Here is a 13,063-nt window from a genome sequence, read left to right on the forward strand (position 1 = left end):
ATATCTCATACCATGATCCCATAGATATATTTTGTAAATCTCAAATATGTCTCTTTAATGGATTGTAATGTCAGTAAAATAGTCCATAAGTATTCTATTTAATCAACAACTTTTTCCATGCTGATCAGAACATATGTGGTGTCATTGGGTCCGTAAAATGTGCTTGTTCCAACATATATTTGGCCAAGATGACACCTCACAAGAAAACTCGCAGGAAAACAGTTATTTGAAAATTAGTACAATACCCCAAGTAGTCTTGATATTTTTTCTGTAGCATCACTGTAATCATTTTATTTTCTCTTTCTTTCTTTTTTCTCTTGAATACCACACTGTTGTAGTTATTATTTTGTTGAAGGGAAAGTGGTTTGGGAAAGGTGAATTATTATACAGTGCACTCCTGTTATAACGAACACAGTTATAGCGAAATTCTGGTTACAACGAAGTGAAAATTCAGACCGCAACATTATCAGCTCCATGTTTTTTATTGTTTATTTCTTCGGATATAACGAAATTTCAATATAACAGAAGAAAACTGCCGGTTCGGAGGACTTCGTTATAGCGGGAGTCCACTGGAGTGGCAGTAGTATGCCTATTATGATAAGCTTTATTTTGTCATGTTCTGATAGCAATTTACAGTTTTACCACTTCACAAAACGGAACATCCATTTTCAACACTCATTAGTTTATGTCCGTATAACGCATCACAAAAAGATTAAATGTTGAAATGGGGATGGTTCAAACAGTCAAAGATGCACTTCACTTCACGCTACTATTTTCTGTTTAAGTTTAACATTTGCTACATGTAGTCCACAAAGGATACACCTAACTTTAACACGTGCCCTGCTTAACTTCTCTAATCATTTGACACAAAGCAATGTGAAAGTATGGATGCAGAATGCTAAAACACACCCACATACACAAAGGAACAAAATGAATTGCATACTAATCAATTTCTTTTATTTTTTTTAAAATCACATCTAATCTCATATGCATGATTTGGCTTTACAGATATGACCTAGATTCCTATCACCAGCATGAACAAGAATGATTAATTTTATGCATGGAGAATTTTATTTATGGACATGCTGTCTTCGTAGGACTTTTTTTTTTGTACATGTTTATTTTACTCAGCATGAATATTGGCCCATATCCTTTAAATTTTTGGTCGATGTTAAATGCAGTGATTTTCCTCAATTCAGATTTTTGATAGGGGGCTATAATACCAATCTGATCTTGTACTATGATTAACATGCAAACACTACAATGATACTTGTTTACTCTACATTTCACTTTTTTTGATGAGAGTCACATATCCATCGGATATACCATTTCTCCCTTGTTTATTTTCCATCATCAGTACTGGAGTTTCGTTGGGTATCCATGAATGTTTCATGAATATTGAAATACATTCTAGGGAAAAAAAATGTATACAAAGTGTTTCATCAGTATCTCTTTATACTGTGTTATTGCCTTGGTGACATGATGGGAGGTCATTCATTGACCCCAGTTTTACATCAATATTCTGTATTCTATCATTCAATACTGGTAATAAACCTTTTCCTGGAGTATAATCACGATCTGTATAATACTGCATGCAGATACAAATGTAAGTTGTATCTCACTCATGATATATAATATCATGTGTTATAGTAGTTTTTTTTTTTCACATGATTTATGTGCAGGTTTATGAATGTTGGTGTAGATTATTGTCGATAAGTGGGACTTTTGACATGCGCAACCATTAATTAGGAATCAGTAATAAAGATTACGCAGCATGGTCTGGTAGAATATATTTTGGTGTGTTTTTATGAGAGCAAAGTTTGGTACAGTTACATGATATTTACACCATCAAGAAATGGACTTGCATTGTGACATCATTTAACCCTAACTAGGCCGGGCTATTTAGGTAGATCATAGAGCCGGGGGGGGGCCTCCCAGCCCCCCCTCCAGATCTCGGCCGTCGACCGCGCGATCGCGACGAAAATTGGCACACACATTGCCTATGACGTAATCTACGGTACCACGAAGTTAAATTTTTTACAAATTGTCATTTATGTTAAATTATGCTAATTTATGCATAATGATGCATAAAATCAGACAATTTGGCATAAATCACTAAATAAAGCTCAAAATGGGCACATTTTTTGTGTAAATATTCTTTTTAGTGACCTGAGCAAATATAAGAGAAAAAAATTGCGGCATCAGAAAAAATTTCTGAAGTATTTTATTGTTTTTTGAATTTCTTATGTATTTCTCTGTTTTTTTGACTTTATGTTTTTCATTGTTTTTTCTATGAAACTTGTCCGCGACATTGTTCCGAACAAGAAAATATACTAATAATTGATTTTAATCAATAAAACCCCCAAATAATCATGCTTTTATGAAATTTGCCTGAGAGCACAGTTTGCATTGAAATTGTACACAGATTCACGTTTTTGAGCAATTTTTGGTCTGACATGCACGTACATATTTATGCGCAACTTCGGAACCGCGCACCTGGGCATCGCAAATTTGGTGTCAAAAGATGCGGGAGACTCAAAAGAAAAAAGTCGTGAAACGTCGCGGCGATAGCTTTTCGCGTTAGCGATACATCGCGCGGAACATCGAGGGGGGGGCCTCGGAGGCCTCCCCCTGGCCTAGTTAGGGTTAATGCACAAGATTAAGAGAGCTTTATTTGATCAAGAACAATAATCAAATTTAAGAAAAGAACAAATTCTAAAAGCTGGTGACTGCTACTACAATGTGTATGATATTATTGCTCAAGTATGGCATATTCCGGGTGCGATGCATCCATTTGCTCGCTGGCCTTGCAGAGACTCAAACTGTCCTGCTTTCAGCAGAAAAAAAAACTGCTTTGAGGCCATTTCTCAAAAATTGCCACTATCCCGCTTTTCACCCTCTCTAGCTTTGGGTCTCGCTAAGATGTACAGTATTTACTGCCACTTGAAATATTGCTTTCTCCTGCCCAACTTTAGTTTTGTCAGATATGTAAAAAAAAAGGGGTGGGGCTAAAGTAGCTATACCTGAGAGCATCTATAACCTTAGACCCGGACTGTGGCCACCAGGATGTTGTGCTGATGTGGGTATGATCAGAGATTTAGGTTTGCTAGGTGGTCCAGGCTAGAGAATCTCCAGTTTTAGGAGATGGTCAGGGTTGGAATCTCTGGCCTTGGTCAAGCTAAAATTCTTTGTCAGGGGAGTAATTCTGACTAGGCACATCCCTGGTCAAAAGTTTTTGGTTTCTGGCCGACTGTTCGTTTGTGCAAGTAATAGAAATTTCTTTTGTAATGCCTGTATATTGTTGTCATAGTGTTTGCCGTGTCACAGTACCTAAGATTGATTACTTAGACAATAGACATCACTTAATACCCCTATCACGCTGAATAGCAAATTTTACCCGTGAGATCTCATTGTATGAAAGGTCCCATTGGTGAAATCCCAGATAAAATGCTTGGTGACTTTTCATAAATTTTAGTCTGGTATATCCCTGGTAAACTTCAGAGTGTCTCTGGGAACTCCTGGGTGGAAAATGAAGGTCAGTATATACCAAAGTCTTGCAGGACGTTTCGTGCATTGGCCATAACATGTTCTTCACTGCAGAAGAGCGGGCAAGAAAAATTCATTTGGGAGCTCATATGCTAATTTGAAAGAAATTTGTCACAGGTGTTCCATGTTTGATCCATGTTTAATCTCCCAAATGATTACCCAAGTGACTAGAGTGAAAGGGGTATTAGGAAGCATGATGAGTCAGCATGTTCTAGGAGAGTGAAATCTTGTCTTGCCATTTTTGATTGATATAAACTGTAGTGCATGTAAGTTGAAAGGAGGTGAATGTTTACCTCTTACAGTCAATTTTTCTTTAGTCTGATATGTGCTGATGTGCTGACTATACCATGAGAATGATCCTGTTCATGGGAAGTGTTTATACACACTGTATGTGGACAGTCATTATGTTTGGCAGCCTCTGATTGAGTTAGAGTACTGTGTATTCCATGAACCACTGAAGGTCATACAGCACCTTTAAAAGATTCCAGCTATCAATTGGGTGATTGCTCAGCACTTGACATAGAGTATCGTTGCCCGCTGTTGCTGTCAAGCCATGCAGTCTTTAATGAGCAAAAATGGATAGCGCACAACTGAGGCTACGAACCTACATTGACTCCATTGTTAACTCAAGATCAACTCGTAGTTTGTGCACCATTGCATGCTGCCAACGTCACAATAAACGTACCTTTGCTGCATGCACAATGTCAGGTGCAAGCGCGCATTCAGTCACTCCGTCACTCAGTTTACTGTCAACAACCTCAACTGATTGCTTCTGCACATATGATTGTCTTTACTGTGGCTCCAATTCACCTTTCACTAAAAAAAAAAAAAATAAAAAAATAAAAAAATACCTCCCCCTTTTCCCAAACTCACTGTAAAATTTTGGCGTGAAAAGAATCACATTTTCGCGTGTAGCATATCCATGTTGAATTAATGAACAATATCATGGCAGGGAATGAGTTATGGAGCTTGAGAAAGCCAAACAGTTTTCCAAAGTGTTCAAGCTTTGCGGTCTCACAGTGATGTGGCATACAGGGAGTTACCACTGTGGCAAACCAAGAGTTAAGGAATCCAGAGCCTTACCCATAATGCCTTGGTGTTTCTGTTCATTAGTGACATTCTTGTCACTAGCTAGGGGCTGGGGATTTTTGTGTCCAGCCATTTAAGTTAGTTCACAGCAATAAAGTTTCTTTTGCTTTGTTTATTGTTAGCATTTTTCAGACTTATCACCATACCTACTTAACATATTGCATGGCTCGACACTAAATTTTTTGTTTGGTGGCCCGATGGGGCCACCAAAATCCTAAATTTCAAATGTTTGGTGGCCCGAGAGAAAGATTTGGTGTCCCGAAAAAAAAAACAATAAAAAAACATTAAAAGTCCTTTTTTTATGAGTCAAATATTTAAGTTTCATGATAGTAAGAATTAGAAGTTGAACATATCTACTCATAAATAGACTTCAACAAACTTGCAACACTCACTCTCGGGCTCTCATTCAGTCCTTTTCACCCATCTTTTAAACAAATTTAACTGCTAATTTCCGGCGCACAAAGTTACGAATTTATTGACATATTTTTCAATAAATTTTGGTGGCCCGACTTTCATTTTTGGTGGCCCCGGGCCACCGGGCCACCGTTAGTGTCGAGCCCTGCATATTGGCTTTGTTGTTGGATCACAAGATAGTTTGATATTGTTTTTGTTAAAATCTCACTCTAAAATTTCATTTTATTTGAAAGATGAGGAGTCCTTAAACTGCAACTGTAGATTTAGGACCTTCCCTTAATAGCATTTCAAATACTGTAAAAAAAATTTCAAGCATTTGCGCAAAATGAAACCAGTGCAAGAATAAAAGCATGTAAATATCTATGCTTGTGATATTGGATATTCTACATTGTGTCTCTTTGATTCCACGAAATGAAAATTGGTGAAATTCATTTTGAGCATAAACGACTTGAGCATAAAAAATTATTCAGACGTGCGAAAATGTCCACTGTTATAGTAGGTAGAGTGTTGCATTGTATGATATTCCTCTGTAATACTTGCCTCTCAACCTCAGGATATGTGTGCTTTGTATTGGTACAATAATGGGTTTTTGAACATCCTTTTTTTTTCACCGTGATATTAACGTTTTTCACATACTACATATTTAAACAATCTGTATGAAGTACTTTTCATAGTCACATGTACTACCAGGAGAACTGGCACTAGACAAAATGTGTAATCAATGCAAGGAAACATGATATTTACAGCACTTCTTTTCACACCTGTACTGTGTAATCGCCAGCTTCAACGTTATTTCCATGCTGTTTGGCTTATAACAAGCAACGAACACCATAATTGTTGGGTCTCTGTATCACGCTTATGAATACATGTACAAGGGATCAATCGAAGTCAGATGGTGGCCACATGGAGTAGGATATTGCCTACCTATAACCATCTTCCATCACAAAAAAGTCAGAAGTGGTCACATGATCAGTATACAGGCACTAATGTGGACCTACAGTTTTGTACGTGATGGCAGACACTCTTATGCTGAAATTTCATAGAAAAGTTTTGCGTAGGCAGGGAGTGAAAGTTTCCGGTCTTATTAGTGATCTAGTTTCAGGATAGAAATAGAGGACTTTTTTTTAATGATGCTTCGTTGTTATTTCTGGGGTTATCTTGCTTATTAGTGCATGCGTGATCTTCGTAGATTCTCTGTAAAGGTAGAGGCCACATAGTTTTTGATCGTCAGTTAAGAAGCCAGAGATGGCATTCTTAATTCCACGTAATGAGGAAGTCAGATGAAATGTCAATGGATTCTAAGAAGGGAATCAGTAATGCCCTCACGAAAAGAGCTCAGCTTGTTACATATTTGCTGTGACGTCATTTCGGGCGCTTTCCCGAATTCAGCTAGCTCTGTATGTGCAGCACTTGCATGGTAATGACGAGTTTGCAAACACTGGATGTACCAAGTTGTGTTTTTCCTCAGAGGCATTCATATCATATTTTTGTAGGGGCCTTGGTTAGGTGCCTTTTTTCAATTTTGATTTTAATTTTGATGTTTAAATGAAACAGATTCTGAATTTAAAAAAAGGGCCTTCACCTATAAGATGAAGCCATATCAGGATCCCGTGACAGAGAACAATTAGTGAGTCCGGATGAGTTCAAACACTTGCCTTCAGCAATGGCTGATAAACAGTGAATGCACTAACTTGCATTTTTCCTCAGATGACATATCATATGTTGTAGGGGTCTTGATTAGATGCAGAATTCTTTCTTTTCTCTATTGTTGAATGAAGCCAATTCTAAATTTAAAAAAGGACTTTCACCCGTAAGATGAAGCCATATCAAAATCGCATAACAGAGAACAATTACTGTGTCCAGATGGATCCCATAGATATACTTTTGTATTGCATGAGTTCTTCACAGGGTCACAAGCCCTCTACATTTCCTTTTGCGAAATTGATTTAAGGTAAAACATCAGATTCACAGCTAAAAGTTGTGCATGCTGGGAATTGTCACAGTGTAAATTGTCTTTGTTTTGTGTAGCAAAATAATTCTGCTGTTGTCTGCACCAAGATGCATTGTTCCTGAGATGACATATCATATTTTATAGGGGTCTTGATTACGTACAGAATTCTTTCTTTTCTTCATTGTTAAATGAAGCAAATTCTAAACTTAAAAAGAAAAAGGGCTTTCACCAATAAGATGAAGCCATCTCGAGATCGCATGACCGAGAATAATTACTGAGTCCAGATGGATCCCTTTCCTAGGTATTGCATGGATTCCTTTCTCTGCTGTCCCTTGTGACGTCAGTGATTATGTCAATGATAAAGCTTGAGAAATCGTGCTATCAAATCAATTTCATATCCTGTAGTGTCATTCATTAGGAGCAGAATTCACTCATGAAGGGAAAATATTGGATGCAAAGACCCCACATATCCTTTGATTGATGCAGATATGTGTTTTCTTTGCATTTAAACCCATTCAGTGCTGAACCTTGATACACTCTGGCACGGTGCATGGGTGGGATATCAAAAGTCCTGTCTCACTTCAAGTTTATATAGAATTTTATTTCAAGGAAGAAAGCAGTTGCACTTAACCCGTTGGGGACGGGCTGATTTTGCGACAACACCCGTTTCCCATAGACCCCTGCCAAAGTATACTTGGGACTCGTCCTCAAGGGGTTAAGCATCCCTTTCCGGTCTAAACTGTGGTTACTTTAATCTGTCTGATATTGGTGATGAGATCACCATGGAGCAAAGTGTCACTGACTGGCGAGCCTGACTCATTGAGAAAGAGATAAAAACATTTTTTTTTTTCAGTAAAAACCTAAAGCGCATTTATTTTGAGCAAACAGTTTTATTGTACTCCGAGATAAATACCTGAATGTAATCAGAAAGAATTGATGTTGTTATTTTCTGTATGATTGTTATCATTATTATCGTTACTACTACTACTGCTTCTACCATTTTTTTATTCATTCAATAACAAATTCATTTTCATTACACATACTATTAATACGTTAGCCACTATCATTTCTACTATAAAGAAGAGAATATGTGGATCTGATCTAGAAAACATAGTTAGGCGGGATATTCACAACAATTAATTTATTTTACTATTTTAGGTACTTGTATATCAGCCTGCAGTTTTTTTTTTTTAAATGATATAAGATTTCTCTCACAGGGTTAATGTGGTGGAACCCATGATCCAAAAAAGGAGAGAGAAAAAAATATAGTGCATATAAAGAGCAAGCAAAAAAGCACAACTTTCTTTGCAGGACCACTGTGTACTTATAATTTTGTCTGTCTTAAAAGCCATGCAAAGTGAATTGAGTAGATAAATAAGGTATGTGTATAAGACCTATTCAAGAGAAGAAATGCATTGCAAATTTGTTTCAGGTCAAACATGGGTTAATATGGACCAGTCAAATACTGACTGGTTGGGACAAGGATGTTGAGCAATGGTGTTGGTATATGTTCTGTGTAGACGTTCATGCCTCAGCTCACTGGTATAGGTGACAAGATTGGTAAAGGGGTGTTAATAGCTTGAGACAGTTATATTATCTTTTAAGTTTGATGGATGTGGAAGTCTGGCAACATGAAACCATCCTTTGCAGATGGTCAGCAAAGAGTGAGGTTATGATTTCTGGGCTCTCATCATCATCATGACGTTTTATGTTTGGCCCCTCCGTCCTCGTGTTTGACTCTCTTCTCATGATCATAGTGTGTGACAAAACAAGGTGGAATAAGTCTGGGTCATGAAGAGAATCATTGCATGTGTTGCAGTTTATGATATACTGTGATGTGTTACAGACACTCAAATTTATTGCCCCAAGTCTCTTATGAACTAAATCATCTTTTCCTTTGTGCTCTTTTGTTACTCTGCTCTTTACCGTTTTAGCCTGCCATACATTGACCTTTTGGAAGGGGTCATCGTCTTGGAAGAGTTCTGCAAGGAGCTGGCAGCAGTGACCTTCGTCAAGTTCCACGCCGCCAGCGGACGATAATGGCAACTGATGCAGTGTTGCCATAGCAACATAGCATTTCCAGAATTTGTGTGTGGCATGCTTAGATCATGAGGGCTTGTGTGAATGAAACATACATTGGAAACTTTAAGTGCTAATGAAGTATGGAAGGACACTCCCTGAATATTGTAGGGATCATGGTTGAAGACTAGAAGTCTTTTCTCTATACATAAATATCAACGCCAGTTTTGAAATGCGCCTCACAGGGTCACAAGCCCCCTACATGTCCTTGTGCGAAATTGATAATGTAAAACATCAGATTCACAGCTAAAAGTTGTGCATGCTGAGAATTGTCATGGTGTAGATTGTCTTTGTTTTGTGTAACAAAATATTTTTTGCTGCTGTCTGTATTAGCTCTTCAAAGTTAGGTATGTATTTTTTGTTATCACATTGCCATGTTGAGGTGTTGTAAAGAGATTTATGTTGTATCATTCCTTTTCATCATTATGTTGAAATGTGGGCTGACCAGCCTTGACATAATTTTTACATGCAGTCAAGCAATGTTTCTGGCATTTTGACTTTTCTTTAATTTTATTGGTAAAGGTGTATATTTCAAGAGTTACAGTTGAAGCACATTGTCAAAATGGCTGAGTAGGTTTTTTTTCTCTCTCTCTCTTTCTTTAAGTTTTCATGACCTATTGTGAAAGTGACATTAAATGTACAGTGTAACTTGTAAACCATGAGCCGGGGGATAGACTGATCACGTGATAACTTCACCAGGTCATATGATTGGTCACATGACGACATTGCCAATTTGGTAGCCAGTACAGGTGTGTGTATCTCTGTCTTGCAAGGTATGTTTTAGTGCTGCACTGTACACCAAGCTAAAGCTGCTGCATGAAGAAGTTTTTGTAAGAATACAGTATTTAATCTCAGTAGGGTATCCAGCACAGTGATACACAGGGGAGCTTAAAGGGAAGTATTATGTGAAGATTTAAGGCCAAAATTAGATATGAAGTAATGGGTGCATAAAATTTTTAATTCATTGTGTTACAATGATGCTATGAGAATTCTGGTTGTAACAATAGAGAGTGATTGCACGAATGAATAAAAAAGTACACACTCTAGATATGTCTTCACGCAAAATTCACATTATATTTCAAATATATATGAAAGCTGCCTTGCCAAGAGTGTCATAAGATGTCACAAAAATATGGTGGATTCAAATTTATTGAATTGTATGCGTAAATAACCCTTGCTAATTTTTTTATGTCTTGAATAGCCAGAACTGCAAAGTAGGTTGAAATTTCTGTGTACATCGGGTGTTAGACTCATTCTTTTTTTTTTTCTTTTTTTTTTGAGACCTCAGGCATGTGTAAGTCGATATTGACCATATTAACTTCAGTGACATGTTTAAAAGGTGATCAGTATATCTTTTGCCTTGACCATTATTTTCTTTCTGAAGCACCCTACAACCCATTACTTTGTCTTTTTACTTCAGTCAAAGCATTGCATTTTTCTACTGTCACCTAAACCACATCTCACTATGTATGTTATAGGCGACTTGTAAGTAACATATCAATTTTGAAATCAAACATTCTGAAGAATGGCTGCAAATTTCAAATTAAAGATTTAAAAGCCAAGCTATCATTTATTTGCTTGTTTGCTGTCAATCATAATGTAAACATGATCAGTTGATTTCATGTGATTTCCATTTATGTAGAGATGATCTCTCTATCTGTATAATCTAATCAAAAACTACCATGTGCCAGCATTCTGCCAAAATTTTGGATTTCTAGAAGCCTTTACAAAATCTCTTTGTCATCTATGACATCTTGGTAGCTATTGTGTGTGATATTTTCACACACACACACACACTGAAAAATGAGATATGATGAAATGAACCATGCATTTGATATTACTCAGTAACTAGGGGAAAAATAGTGAGGTAAGTTTTGAGTATGATTTGAAACATGCTATTTTCATCTCAGACCTTTTTTTTTTTTGGTTAACTGCTGTAGGTATTTATTGACTGGTGAAATTATTTTTTGCATCCTGATTTTTATGAAACAAAAAAGAATATTCATGAGGGAGGAGCTCGATCACTCTAAATTGACAGTAATTTGCAGCACTTCCGCTCTTTTATTACATATTGGTGCTAGATGTATATAAGCTTGATGTATTAGTTTGCTCTTTTAAATGAGAGTCCACAGGTATCTATTAAATTGTCAATGTAGTTGTCATTCGTGGCGAATAAGTCTCATCGATTCAGATGTCTGTTTAAAGTGAATGAAAATGCTGAACACTAGATTAGTGTAACATTTAATATTCCAGTGCTACTTTCTTGTAGGGTTATTTGAATGTCTGACAAGGAAAACAACATATATTTTTGGTGTATATTATGTCTTGTCATGACAATTATATTGTCAGCATTATAAGATATTGTTAGCTTAATCTCCCACAAATACTCAGCAAATGAATTCCATTCTTTAGCTTCATTGTGCCAAAATCAGTCTCAATATAATTGAGATTTTTTATAGGAAGTTCATACTTTTTTTCTTATTTTCAGAGTTATCCAGCACACCATGAGTCCACAAATTTGTCCTATATTCAATATTCACCTAATCACATGAATGATAATGCAGATACACATTCTCATAGGTCATACCAAAGTCAATGGATGGAGCATTGGCAGTCATAGAGAACTGCCTACTATATTTTCTGTGGAAGCCCTCAAGAAGGACCATTCTTTTGATTAGTGTACGCTTGTGTGTCTGCGTTATTTTCCCCCAATTTGTGCACCCTCCTTGACAACAGGTTATCATACAATTAGAACTATCCACTCAATGCCATAATAACACACCATTTCCTATTCTGCTATTCTTTGTGGAAAAACAGTTGTCAGTTATCAGTATTTCTGATAGTCTGGTTCTGGTTTCTGGTTCTGGTTTCTGGTTGTTTCACGTCCTACAATGCAGACCCACTCCTTAGTTGAATAAGGGTGTGTTCTATCTCTCAAAAGCGACCCAAAGTGAACCCGACCAAAGCATACTGAACCGTACTGTGCCAGATTTGAAGCGTTCAAGCGCTCCTCTGGCGTGGGTACGATACAGTCCGGATTGCTTTAGGAGAGTGCTCAAACGCACCCCAAGACACAAACTCCCATTTTTTTTTTTTGCAAGAGAGTAAGGGAATGAGTTCATATTTTACATGCACATGCCTTGTATCTTCCTTCATGTCATTTGCAAGAGAAGTTAAAAGTGCCCTCACAAAGGAAGATAAGAAAATATAGCGTATCAAGTTGCACATTGTATTTGTTTCTGGACGCACTTCTTGCTCACACCACCCTTCCAACACCCCCTCCCCCCCCCCCCCCACAAAGTTTGGAAAATGCACTCATACTTTCAGGAGAGCCCTCACATATATGGGATGTGTACTTTTGCTCCAGTCATCAACACTTCCCTGCTGCGTAATTGGTATGTACTCCGACCGACTCAAGTAGAGAAACCAGATTCTCATCACTCAACACATTTGTCTCGGTAAACCCATGACCCTACCCGGCTGGAGATGTTTGCTTGCTTGTGTGTGTGGCTCAGATATTCTCTGTGACTCGCTGAAAATGGCGCAAATTGATTAAAAAGTGTGTACTTTGTTGCAGGCTTCCCCATAGCCTCTTCCCTTGTATCACATCTGTTGATCTTGTTACTACAAATTTACTCTTGGCCATGGTATCCCAGCAACATTCTGGCCATCTGAAGTCTGTTCTGTTTCCCTTCACAGTATTATTAGCTAAAAGCACTTAAAGTGTCCACTACGATGTGAATATGGGAAATTGTGCCCCATAAAGACAAACTGTAAACTGCCAAACGAGAAATCAGCGCATATCGCGAGAAGCAATTCGAAACGACTTTGAGCAGTGATTTTAGGAACATGTATGTATTTCATTGAGTCCTTTGTGTAGTTTCAGTGTTTTGCTCTAAGAGAAAATGACATCAAGCTTTATTGTGTAAGGAGGTGACAGGCATTTTGCAGCAAAAAAGTAGAAACACCAACAAAAAGGGACTA

The 13,063-nt window shown here is 37.4% G+C and overlaps 1 protein-coding gene across 1 annotated transcript in view; it reads left to right on the forward strand.

Annotated features, from left to right (window-relative positions):
• Window positions 1–10,556, forward strand: part of LOC139731993 (FHF complex subunit HOOK interacting protein 2A-like) — a 33,479-nt gene extending 22,923 nt beyond the window's left edge. Inside the window, exon 16 of the mRNA XM_071642866.1 lies at window positions 8,935–10,556. Within this exon, the coding sequence (XP_071498967.1) occupies window positions 8,935–9,040 (106 nt within the window). The 3' untranslated portion in view covers window positions 9,041–10,556. The remainder of the gene's footprint in view (window positions 1–8,934) is intronic.
• Window positions 10,557–13,063: the final 2,507 nt, after the last annotated feature.

This window comes from Diadema antillarum, unplaced genomic scaffold (assembly GCF_040938485.1).
Source record: "Diadema antillarum isolate AM-2024a unplaced genomic scaffold, OU_Dant_1.0 seq00000392_RagTag, whole genome shotgun sequence".
Taxonomy (NCBI): Eukaryota; Metazoa; Echinodermata; class Echinoidea; order Diadematoida; family Diadematidae; genus Diadema; species Diadema antillarum.